The 12,563-nt window shown below is 38.9% G+C and overlaps 2 protein-coding genes across 6 annotated transcripts in view; one reads left to right on the top strand and one right to left on the bottom strand.

Moving 5' to 3' along the window:
• Positions 1-4,132: 4,132 nt before the first annotated feature.
• On the top strand, positions 4,133-8,631 carry fbxo2 (F-box protein 2). Of its 3 annotated transcripts, none has more exons than XM_077204047.1 (6): positions 4,133-4,224; positions 4,713-4,777; positions 7,219-7,345; positions 7,536-7,631; positions 7,714-7,852; positions 8,112-8,631. In XM_077204047.1, exons 2-6 carry the CDS (start codon positions 4,741-4,743, stop codon positions 8,244-8,246), a joined length of 534 nt encoding a protein of 177 aa, XP_077060162.1. In that variant the 5' UTR covers positions 4,133-4,224; positions 4,713-4,740; the 3' UTR covers positions 8,247-8,631. The 3 variants fall into 3 exon arrangements, with proteins under 3 accessions (XP_077060162.1, XP_077060163.1, XP_077060164.1); XM_077204048.1 differs by having other exon boundaries at positions 4,160-4,224; positions 4,716-4,777; XM_077204049.1 differs by lacking the exons at positions 4,133-4,224; positions 4,713-4,777 and having other exon boundaries at positions 7,218-7,345; positions 7,511-7,631.
• Positions 8,632-9,084: 453 nt separating this feature from the next.
• Positions 9,085-12,563, bottom strand: part of svbp (small vasohibin binding protein) — a 4,809-nt gene continuing 1,330 nt past the window's right edge. For 2 of the 3 annotated variants that reach the window (XM_077204050.1, XM_077204052.1), the window contains exons 2-3: positions 11,212-11,367; positions 9,085-10,486 (exon numbers count right to left, since the gene is read on the bottom strand). In XM_077204050.1, coding sequence (XP_077060165.1) covers positions 10,400-10,486; positions 11,212-11,367 — 243 coding nt within the window. In that variant the 3' untranslated portion in view covers positions 9,085-10,399. Of the gene's footprint in view, positions 10,487-11,211; positions 11,368-11,989; positions 12,094-12,563 lie in introns of those variants that run through there. The other variant, XM_077204051.1, reaches the window with a different exon arrangement.

The raw sequence follows: 12,563 nt of genomic DNA, 5'->3' as shown, positions 1-12,563 counted from the left end.
AACCTATTATAATCACGTATGCTTTCTACACTGGATACAGTATACAGATGCACATTCAGTTACTGACCTACTTCACACACTTGAGTCTGTCGACAACAGGACAAATGAAAGAGTAAAAGAACATTCGCTTTCATGTTTCCACTTTAAATAGCTTGTTTGGCTCTCTGTACAGACTTCAGAAAACAAGTGGATGGTTTATTTTAATAGCATCTAGGAAATGACGTTAGCCAATAATCCTAACAACTAACAAGCCTTAAAGGGATAGTTTACCCAGAAATAAAAATTCTGTCATCGCTTGCTCACCCTCATGTCGCTTTAAACCTGTAAGACTTTTGTTCATCTTCAGAACACAAATGAAGATCTTTTTGATGAAATCTGAGAGCTTTCTGTCCCTCCATTGACAGCTACGCAACTACCACTTTGATGCTTCAAAAAAGCTCATAAAGAGAACATAAAAATAATCCATATGAATTGAGCGGTTTTGTCCAAATTTTCTGAAGATACATGGTCACTGCATATGGTGAACAGATTGAATTTAGGCTTTTATTCACATTTAAACATTCATCAACTCACACATCAGTTGTGGTAAACGAAAGCTCAAGTGTGTTCACTTGACGTTCGAAAACCAATGAGGTTTGTTCTCGCATGTCAAGCAGGTTATGTTGAGATCAAATTTACGTTCGCTTATCAATGTTTAAATGTGAATAAAAGCCTAAATTAAATCTGTATGGGGGGTATGGGGTACGAATTTGAGAGGATGCAAGTTTTTTTTTCTGTGATTGTCAAAACATTTGGTTACTAAACATAATTTTACTAGGATTAGTGACAACATGTTAAAATGTTAACATGGTACAATGACTGGTAGGCTACTATTTTTATTATTGCTTGACACAAATTTCACAATTTCAATTCGATTCTTGTAATTTTATTCCGATCCTGATTAGATATCGATTAATTTGGATGCATATCAGATACATGTAAATTTTTCCCAAGAAAAAAATCTCACCTAATGCTATACAGAGAGCACTGTCAGCTGGTATTATTATTAAAGATTAAAAATTACAACTCAATTAAATATCATGTGGTTTTTATTATAATAACAACGTTATTATATTGTAATGAAATAAGTAAAAATACAATAAATATGTAATATAGTGCACATATTTAGCAAAATACTCCTCTCTATAGCTAATTTTTCTAGCCAACTAACATGCTGGTCAATAAATGGCTTTCCTGAGGTAAATGTAACGTTATGTGACATTGTTCTCCAGCTCTTTTATTGACCTCTTTCCGCAGTTGAAAAACACTGATTGATCGATATTATGTATGAGGGATACTGGATATACATTTCGGTAAGTTGTACTGTATCTTTCAACATACCAAGTGTTCAATCGTGTTTATTTACTAGATGATCGGTTCAGAATGACAGAATTTTCATTTTTGGGTTAACCATCCCTTTAAAGGTGCCACCCCATAAAAAGATAATTTCAGACATAGGGTCAGAATGAAGGTTGAAAAAAATTTTTTTTTCTTTATGCAAATATAAAACTTAAAGCTGCAGTAGGGAGTTTTGAGAAAATGTTGACTTAGCCTGAAAATTTGAACAAGCACAACTTACAGGTCCAACCCCCTTGCTCTCTGCTGCGCTACAGCTCCTCCCTCCACAGCTCCTCTCCCACAGCTCCTCCCCCACAGCTCCTCCCTCCACAGCTCCTCCCTCCACAGCTCCTCCCCCACAGCTCCTCCCTCCACAGCTCCTCTCCCACAGCTCCTCCCCCACAGCTCCTCCCTCCACAGCTCCTCCCTCCACAGCTCCTCCCCCACAGCTCCTCCCTCCACAGCTCCTCCCCCACAGCTCCTCCCCCACAGCTCCTCCCCCACAGCTCCTCCCCCACAGCTCCTCCCTCCACAGCTCCTCCCCCACAGCTCCTCCCTCCACAGCCCCTCCCCCACAGCTCCTCCCTCCACAGCTCCTCCCTCCACAGCTCCTCCCTCCACAGCTCCTCCCCCACGGCTCCTCCCTCCACAGCTCCTCCCTCCACAGCTCCTCCCTCCACAGCTCCTCCCCCACAGCTCCTCCCTCCACAGCTCCTCCCTCCACAGCTCCTCCCCCACAGCTCCTCCCTCCACAGCTCCTCCCCCACAGCTCCTCCCTCCACAGCTCCTCTCCCACAGCTCCTCCCTCCACAGCTCCTCTCCCACAGCTCCTCCCCCACAGCTCCTCCCTCCACAGCTCCTCCCTCCACAGCTCCTCCCCCACAGCTCCTCCCTCCACAGCTCCTCTCCCACAGCTCCTCCCCCACGGCTCCTCCCTCCACAGCTCCTCCCTCCACAGCTCCTCCCCCACAGCTCCTCTCCCACGGCTCCTCTCCCACGGCTCCTCCCCCACGGCTCCTCCCTCCACAGCTCCTCCCTCCACAGCTCCTCCCCCACAGCTCCTCCCTCCACAGCTCCTACCTCCACAGCTCCTCCCCCACAGCTCCTCCCTCCACAGCTCCTCCCTCCACAGCTCCTCCCCCACAGCTCCTCCCTCCACAGCTCCTCCCTCCACAGCTCCTCCCCCACGGCTCCTCCCTCCACAGCTCCTCCCTCCACAGCTCCTCCCCCACAGCTCCTCCCTCCACAGCTCCTCCCTCCACAGCTCCTCCCTCCACAGCTCCTCCCTCCACGGCTCCTCCCCCATGGCTCCTCCCTCCACAGCTCCTCCCTCCACAGCTCCTCCCCCACAGCTCCTCCCTCCACAGCTCCTCCCCCACAGCTCCTCCCTCCACAGCTCCTCCCCCACAGCTCCTCCCTCCACAGCTCCTCCCCCACAGCTCCTCCCTCCACAGCTCCTCCCCCACAGCTCCTCCCTCCACAGCTCCTCCCTCCACAGCTCCTCCCTCCACAGCTCCTCCCCCACAGCAGAGCCTGCCGTGAACGCACAGGCTAGTAAGCAGGACCACCGATGACGGCGGATTATAAACAGTTATGGAACATTCACTAATAGGGACGAAACATCAACAATATGCTTTACATTGACATAAATGTACATAAAAAAAGAGCCTGCCCATACTTTGACTACAAACTTGGTACTTGGTACAAAATCATTATGTATTTTGCAATACATGTAACTTTATAACGTTGCACTCTTTCTATAAGTTATAAATAGCTAGTAAGATAACGTTAAAGGATTAGTTCACTTTTAAAAAAACTTTTGCTGATAATTTACTAACCCCCATGTCATCCAAGATGCCCATGTCTTTCTTTCTTCAGTCGAAAAGAAATGAAGGTTTTTGATGAAAACATTCCAAGCTTTCTCTCCATATAATGGACTTCAATATGACACAAACGTTTCAAGGACCAAATGAGAGTTTCAGTGCAGCTTCAAAGGGCTTTAAACGATACCAGATGATGAATAAGGGTCTTATCTAGCGAAACGATCGGTCATTTCAAAAATAAATAAAAAACTTTAAGTTTTATAAGCACAAATGCTCGCCTTGCTCTGTTCTGTGATGCACGCTCGCGCTGTGCAAGAGAGGGGTGATCAGCGCGTACACGAGCGTGATTGACACTGCTAAGACATTCCTCCTGGCTCTGATTGGTTGTTTCTGACCGGGAGCGGTGTATTTCTGCAAATGGCAATAGGACCACAGGGAGGAGCCAGAGGAGCTTGATTTTTTCCACAGATTATCTGTCTCATATTCTACTGTCAGGACATAATGACAGTTTTAACAAATATTTGTTTACAAAAGTTACCTACTGGAGCTTTAATATTATAATTGAACCTCAAAAACATTTTAAAATAATAATAAAAAAAAATCCATGTTATGGCCCCTTTAACAGTTTTTACAAGGATTTTAGCATCATGAAAAATTAAGAAGATAGGATTTTAGCATCATGAAAAATGAAGTCGATATAAACAAAAAAAGAGGTTTTGACATGGCTTGATTATTACAGTTCTCTCCACCCTTCTAGAATTGCAGTGTTGGCTGTTGAAGATTGCCTCTGTTTTCTGTATGTCAGCTGTGGTTTTCCTCTGTAAATTGAGTGACATTTGTGCTAATGTGCACATGTGCTTGCAGAAGTGTCAGGGTTGAATACAACACTGCTGCTGATGTAGACGACCCATGTGCCTCATTCTGCCAATCAGAGAAGTTCTGCAGAGAGCTCATATTACAGGAAGCTCCTGCCCTAAAAAAACACCCACATCACTGGGCTCAACTGAGTGGACAGACTCTCACTGTAAGTACTGGGGAGGTTTATATTTGACGCATTGCGTTTTTATGTGTGTGCTATGATGCATTTACTTTACTTTATCTATGTGCAGAGACTCCTTCCTTATGCGGAGTCGTTCGGTTTACTTTACTGTAACAAGCTAAGAGCCCATTCACTGTTTTCACTGAGCAAATGCCTCTCATTCAAATGAAAAGAAACAATACTGCTTTATAATTAATGGTTCTGTTGAAAGTTGTCGGCTTTAGCATTGCATTAATAGTGGGTTTAATTTATGCATGGTGTCCTGGCGATGAATTTCCTGAAATCTAATACTCAAGCACTTACTGCAGGATCCAGGAAATTAAATCAACCCCAGGCGTATGAATGATACAAAAGGATTGCTGAGGTTTAGGAGATACAAAATACAAAAGTCACAGCAACGAACAGTTTAAAAAGCGTTTTATAAAAAAAAATTGTCACTTATCACACTTTTTTTATCTGCCCTTTTTCTCTAGTAGTTACTGAAAAAGCAGATTCAACAAAATGTCTGGAAACCTTCTAAAAAATCCTAATGGAGATGGTAAGTTATATTTATGTATATTTATTTACAGATTTAAACATTTTTTCTAAGGAAATTAATACGTTTATTCAGCAAGGATGGATTAAATTGATCAAATGTGACAGTAAAGACATGTATAATGTCTTAAAATGTTCTGTTTCAAATACATGCTGTTCTTTTGAACTTTCTATTCATCAAAGAATCCTTAAAAATGTATTTCAAATAAATATTAAGTACCACAACATTAACAACCCCAAACCTTTAGGTTGATTTTAGGTTAGGCAATGCATAAGGTAAAACAGTTTTAATAACCTTTAGCAGTACACAACAACCCTGTAGTGTGACAAATACATGTTATTAAAGTTTAAAAATGAATTAAATGTTCAGTAAGTGATTTCTGAGAAGCACTGTTGATAAGTATTGTCTATATCTTAGCGTCCGTTTCCATTATGTCTCCTGGTTTCCGCGCTCAGTTGAAAATGTCTTTGTGTGGTCGCCCTCAAGCCATCCTAGGTGTATATGAGTTTCTTCTTTCAATCAAACACAATCAGAGTTATATCAAATAATATCCTGGCTCTTCCAAGCTTTATAATGGGAGTGAATGGTACCATAGATTTTGAAGCCCAAAAAAACGGATCCATCCATCATAAAAGTAATCCATATTGCTCCAGGGGGTTAATAAGGCCTTCTGAAGCAAAGCGATGTGTTTTTGTAAGAAACTTATAACTTTATAAACTATAATCTCTAGCTCCCCGCAACGGCCGTACGCGAGTCTATTTCCAGGCGGAAGAGTGACCTCTGACCCGACGTAGGATGTAGGCGTAGCGTAAGCTTAGGTGAGAGAAGAGTCACCTCCCGCAGCTCAAACAAATAGGGCTGGGCAACAAACTCAAACTTCTCTTCTCTTATATTGAAATCCTTAGAAATGTCTCTGTAAAAATCCTCGTTTTAGACTTTAGACTTTTGTTTTGCTCTATCCTTTGTGCTTCGTCAATACGTCATGCGTCGGGTAAGGCCGTTACGGGAAGCCAGTGATTATAGTTTATAAAGATCCATATGGATTACTTTTATGATGGATGGATGTGCTTTTTTGGGCTTCAAAATCTAAGGTAACATTCACTCCCATTATAAAGCTTGGAAGAGCCAGGATATTTTTAAATATAACTCAGATTGTGTTTGACTGAAAGAAGAAAGTCATATACACCTAGGATGACTTGAGGGTGAGTGAATTATGTGATAATTTTTTGGGTGAACTAACCCTTTAACCTTACTTTCTGGAATAGCTCCAGACAAACAATGACTACGTTTACATGCAGCCAATAACCCGTTCAAAACCGGGATATTAGCAATAACCCGGTCCCGCACGGCCATGTAAACACCGGCAAAAACCCGAATATGCTCATATCCCGGATTTTAAAAACCCGGATATGATACCTGGGGTACCCCTTTTCTAACCCGAATTTTTGGTCATGTAAACGCGTACCGGCATATCCCCATAGTGATTTGTGTTCTGCGCTTGTTCTATTCGCAAGGAATCTTGGTCTTTTGAGTAGAGGAACTTCTCGGCGCATACAAATACCCGCGTGCAGTATACCGCAAGTAAACATTGCGAGACGCAGCACAGCATACATTTGGAGCGAGGTCAGTACCAGCACCAAAGCGCAAACAAAGGCGATCGCTATCTGCCCCGAACTATTCATTATCCGCGTGCTGCTGCTGTTGTTGTTGTCTTTGGATACAGGAAGAAGAATCGGAAATGACGCATATTGCGTCTTAAGGTTGTCCGTACGTCCAGACGCTAACCGTGCGTCGCCGTTTACATCGGGATATTGCAATTCCATGTATACAGGAGAAACTCTCTCTCACGCATGTAAACAGGTTATTCCTAATGTTTCAGAAACCCGAATAGTGACCTTAACCCGATCATAACCCAAATATTGGCTGCATGTAAACGTAGTCATTGACACTCAAAAATGTCCTGTTAAGAGCTAAAACAACTACAACAGCATATCTTGGTTCTGTGAAACACAGAAAAACCAGTGTTACTCACGTATGGAGCAGAAACAACAAAACAAACTTGGGTATTTAGCACTGGAAAGCTTTTCTAATATTAACACGGGTCCTAAAGCTCTTGCCTGATCATAACTTTTTCCAGTGATATTCCTCTCACCAATTTTCTTTTGTAATGTCTCTCAACCATCTCTCTTTCTACAGTGATACACACTGATGACACTACGGTGATCTACTTTCAACAGCATTTCTCAGAAATCACTTACTGCACCTTTAAAACATCATACTGCACGCATAACACAAAAGAATATAAAAATGCTGTTTAAATGTTGTAGTTTCAGATGAAGTACAACTCATTTGCTATCACGTGCCAACACTCCTTTAGCTTAATAAATTGATCAGATCAGTAGCCACCTAAATATCTAACATGTTGTCACATGTATTTTCACTAGATGGTCTGGAACACTGGGAGTTGACAGAAAATGGAGGCGACGAGTGGCGGTCCGAGGACATGCCAGGGGACTGCGGGCACACTTGCAACAATGAATCAATCACTAAATTTTTCTGCACATCTTATGAGTAAGAAATAATGAATAGTATCTGATTAGGCAAGTTTGAGGAAAATAAAGTCTTTAAAAGAGCCAGGTGAAAAAAGGATCCATGTGTGTTTCACTTTTCACACTTTCCCTGCGTGTGTTTCGGTGTGTGCTGTTCATTCATCAATTGTACATCGGTGTGTGTCAGTGTCTTTTTCTGTCCGCTGTTACAGGCCGTGTCTAAAAAGACAAGTGATTGACTTGCTGGAAGAGGGTTACGACCCCGAAAATTTAGATATTGCACAGCCAGCTGTCAATGTGGAGGACTGGTAAGCCTTGATGTTGTGGACATAATGGCAGGAATTTTGTTTAGTCACATTGTCCATTCAATCATTTCTTTTGAGTGTTTAGGTACTGTGGCCGAACAGACTGTGGGTGCATTTATAAGCTCACTGTGACCCTACTTGATGAAAGCCACGAGGTCATTGAGGAATTTAAGCCGGAAGAAGTGACCCTTGACCCTGACAGTGACGACTGCTCTTGGAGAAAGGTAGGAGTGCAGAATCTGAGTCCAGTCCAGTTTGACATAATATACCCACTTAAAAGCTTTAAAGAAATGAATAGGGAAATAGAAAACAAGTGTTATGCAAACCACTAGTCATATCAATGACCTAAAGCTGTTTATCCTACATGTTATATAGTATATTTAGGTTCTACATCATACAAGTATTTCTTTATTAACATGTCGTTTAAATTCAGTTCAACTTAGTTTTGTGCATGCAAACAGTATTTTGTCACTTCTGTCACAGGTGAGCCACACATTCACAGACTACGGCCCGGGCCTACGCTTCATCTCTTTTGAACATGGCGGTCAAGACACCAAGTATTGGCAGGGCTGGTTTGGAGTGAGAGTTACTGGGAGCTCTGTTACCATAGACCTCTAAACACCTATCAGACAAAAATATATGATTGATTGCCTAAAAAAAGATTTTCAAGCAACTTTCTTTTATTTTTGCACATGCTGTACTAAGTGCAATACTAACTAAGTGTAACACTGGTTAAAGGATAAAGATGTACTGCTAAGCATTAAAAAAAGCATCTGACTAGAGTAGAATTAATTTTACTTTATTTTATTTAGAACTTTAGAGTAACGTTCTGCTCAACCACTAACTACCTCTATATGCTCCTGCAAGCTACATAGAGTTATCTTACATTAATGAAGCGCTTCTAAGAGATTCTATATGCAATTAGCATCTTCTAATGTGGTATAAAATCCAAATAGGTCTTAATGCCACATAAAAAAAATGATAATAAATAAATGACAAAACATTATCTGTTTCTGACCTTCCTTGCATTGAAACATTTGTGTTATGATATCATGATTTGGCAACATCATCAAATGGCTTTTTTTCATCTGACTGCAAGTGAGCAAGTTCAAGTCTGATGAGGAAATGGCCAAACCTCCCACCCATCTGAAGACCTCAGGCACACTTTTTCCAGACATTCTGTTTCTGTGCCACAAGACAGTCCATGCTAAGAGTTCAACTGACAAGTGTATTTACACTGTTTTTGAAAGAAGTGTCTTATGCTCACCAAGGCTACATTTATTTGATCAGTAATCAAATAACACTAATTTTGAAATGTAATTTATTCCTTCAGTGACACATGATCCTTCAGAAATCATTCTAATTTGCTGATTTGCTGCTCAAGAAACATTTTTTACTAGTATTATCAATGTTGAAAACAGTTGTTAATTCCTGTTTTTGAGGAAACCGTGAAGCCTTTTCCATAACAAACAGCATTTATTTGAAATAAATGATCAATTTAATGCATCATTACTGAATAAAAGTATTAATTCCTCTTTAAAAAAAAAAAAAACCATACTGACCACCAACTATTTACTGATGTATACGTAAACATCTGCTCATTATAATTACAAGAGGAGGAGATTGGAGGAGAGGGGCGTGTCTAAAGGCACTCAAAGTGGAAATGGCTGCATCCAAAATTGCATACTTCTCCATTCATTGCATACTATACACAGGGTTAACAATGAATCCTGTGTATTTGTAAATTGACGTTTCACACTGTGCGTTCCTAAACCTCGGGTTTACCCAGGGTTAAAAGCGGGGTTTAGAATGACGATAACCCAGGGTTAAGCGCAGTGTGAAAAGCCTAAAATGATCTAAAATTCAATTCAATTCACATTTATTTGTATAACACTTTTAACCCCACAAAGCAGTCCACATTACAATTTAGAGTGATCTGTTATCAGAGGTAACTGTCTTAGTTATGTATTTCAGAAATGTACATATACAAATCACAGTTGGATAAAAATGTAGTCTATTCATTTAAACAATGTAATAATTTAAGGCAAAAACAATGAGCTAATTGAAGTAATGAATACTTGTTTGTAAAAACGAGTCAGGTCAGAATGTAACATGTTTTGCATTGAAAAACTCAATCTTCTATCAGCGTATGTGGGATGCAGGAAAATGAGGCTCAGAGAAGAAAATCATTTTATATATTTTTTCAAGAGAAGATTTAAAAATTTTTTTTTTTTAACAAAAACTGCTTGTGGTAAAAGGAACATTAAACAGTATTAAAGCATGTCACAAATATATTAATGATAAACTAAAAAAAGTGACAACTGTATCTTGTTTTCCTTAAGTCAATAGGTCACAAATCGTCAAAAACAAAAATAGCTTTGTACAATCGTACATAATGTAATACTTGTTCAGGACAATAAACATTGCATGTCATATAAAACATTACAATTAACAATGAGAGAGTGAAAATGAAACGGAACAGATGGCATTAACATCCTATAGAGTAAGTGAGTGTCTTTTCACAGAGTGGTTCTCTGATAAATATGATGATATTTTTGGTTTTGTAAATACTACCCAATGTTTGCAATGTGATTGTACACTCAGATTCAAGTACTGTGTTTGTGCCCCAAATACAGCCATGCATTCTCCAGCGGATACATTTAGGTTTAAATGACAGGGGCTGAGAGAAGTGATTATCATATGTTTTACAATAATACAAAAATATGAGTAGTAACATCGTAACGTAACCCTAACCAGTGAATGAGTTCCTCTCATTCCGCTTGTGACTGCATCTGCTTGCAGAAGGCCTCGAACTGCTGCTGTTCAAGTTCAGTCATATCTTTGTTCAGGGCGTAAATCTGTAATACACCAGAAACAGAGAACAAACTAACTGAGATGAATTGGTCTGAAATGTGCAATTTAAATACATGGAAATCAACAAGTTCTGTGGTTTATGATATTTAAACGAAAGAAATGACAAAATCAATGTGAATAATTTACAGGTAAGTCTGCGCTACTTCAAAGTCTCTAAATGCAATTAAATTAGTGACTTTATGAAAGTCACTTCTGATCAATTAAATGCATAAATGCTGAATAAAATAATTCCTTTATAAAAAAATAAAAATTAAAAAAAATTGCACTGACCCCAAACTTAAAAGGTAGCGCATTTACTTTTAAATAAAAAAGAAATGACAAAGTGAATGTGAAATATTTAAGTCCGCACTATATCAAAGTCACTAAATGCAAGTAAATGAGTGACTGATCATATTGGTCATGTGACTTTGAACAGAAGGTTCCACTGAAGCACAAGATGCTTGTTGAAACTCTCAAAATATGTTGATGTTCTTCATCTCTATTTTTATAAAGAACAACATAAAGACATTCTGACATTTAGTTTAATTGTTTAAATAAACTTTCAATCAAATTGTAATAAAAATAATCATTGCAAAATAGAAGCAACATTTTCATTTTGACCAGTAGTGAATTACCATCATAAGAGGCAAGATTTCCAGACACAAATCAATCATATCAGTACATGTCTAATCATCAGTATATGAGGATGAGGAGGGAGTGTGACTGTCACCTCTGCTCTCTGTCTCTGCTTCAGCTCCTGCTGGGCTGATTTCTGTTTCGTTCTGTCTCCACGGGTCGGGGTTTGCTGTTTCTGTTTGTCTTTTCGACAGGCTGGCTCCATTTTAAAAACAGATGGACACAATCTGGAGTCAAGATGATTATTTCCCTGAAATAAAGACAAAAAAAGTCAATGAAACATAGAAGGTTTACTTAAGTCACGAGTAAATAGTATAGATACTGTAGATCAAGGGTTTACAAACCACAAACACCAAAATATGATGATCCTCATGCGAGGGACAACATTTAAAAGGTATATAGTTTCTTGTGTAGATTTATAACTGTGATAAATTAATACTATAAACGTTGTTTATAAGATTTTTATATATTATATTGTTTGGCATATATTTCTAAAGTTACATTATTCCATTTGTCTACATATTGTAGTACTGTAGATGTATTATTTATTTATTCTCTCACTCATTTACGTTACTTGTTTACTGTTTCATCTGAAAATTTCCACCGAAAAATACATAGTACTCCCATTTTGAAAACTGTAGAGATTAATAAATAACACCATGTGTGGAAGTTTATTATTCTTATTATCAAAAATAAGTGCAATACATTTCATTTGAATAATAAGCCATAAACTTTCTAGCAAATAGCATTGCCAGTAAGTCCTGTCAAAAATGTGAAACGAGTCGACATTATGTTTATTATCAAACAGCACACTCTTTCTATGAAGACTATACAAACAAACGAAGACAATAAAACATCTCGGTGAATCTTACCTTATGATTTCTAACGAAAACAAAGATGAGGCTAGTTTGGTTTAGCAGGGTTGGCGTCACTGGTAAATAAACCCGGTTAGAAAATGAAGCAGCTAACCTACAAGGTTCCTGTTAACGTTTCGTTCAAGCGGCTGTATTTCAGTTGCTTATAACGTTTTTTAGTCAAACGTCCAGTTACACAAATGTGTGTTTTATTTGATCTTATTTTATGCATAAAATATATTACCTCAACTATAATCTACAAAAAAACTAAAGAAACTATCGAACTGTATTAAACTATTAAACTCAGTTAAACTCTTTTTAGGTAGTGTAACGTAATGTATAAAAACGTTGTTTTTTAGCCAAGAATTTTTGTGTTTATAAACTCTGAAATATTCACTGCAAATGTGTGACAATAGCCCAGGTCTCCCCTGTTAGTTTTTAACGTATAAAGTATTGTATAAATTTATAAAAAGCATTATAAAATAAATTAATAAAATGTACAGTGTTATGCTAACTAAGGTTTCGTTTTTTTAGGCTGCATGTAGGCCTATTATTTGGTATAACATATTTAATGCATTTGCTGCTCGCAAAA

The sequence above is a fragment of the Siphateles boraxobius genome, unplaced genomic scaffold (assembly GCF_051911475.1).
Source record: "Siphateles boraxobius isolate OS27281-9 unplaced genomic scaffold, OSU_SipBor_1 5, whole genome shotgun sequence".
Taxonomy (NCBI): Eukaryota; Metazoa; Chordata; class Actinopteri; order Cypriniformes; family Leuciscidae; genus Siphateles; species Siphateles boraxobius.
This window is presented reverse-complemented; position numbering and strand designations above follow the sequence as displayed.

Coding starts and splice junctions, on each gene's coding strand:
- fbxo2 (XM_077204047.1), top strand. CDS start 4,741: ATGTCTGGAAACCTTCTAAAAAATCCTAATGGAGATG. Junction 4,778..7,218: donor AAAAAATCCTAATGGAGATG/GTAAGTTATATT, acceptor TATTTTCACTAG/ATGGTCTGGAACACTGGGAG. Junction 7,632..7,713: donor GCTGTCAATGTGGAGGACTG/GTAAGCCTTGAT, acceptor TTGAGTGTTTAG/GTACTGTGGCCGAACAGACT.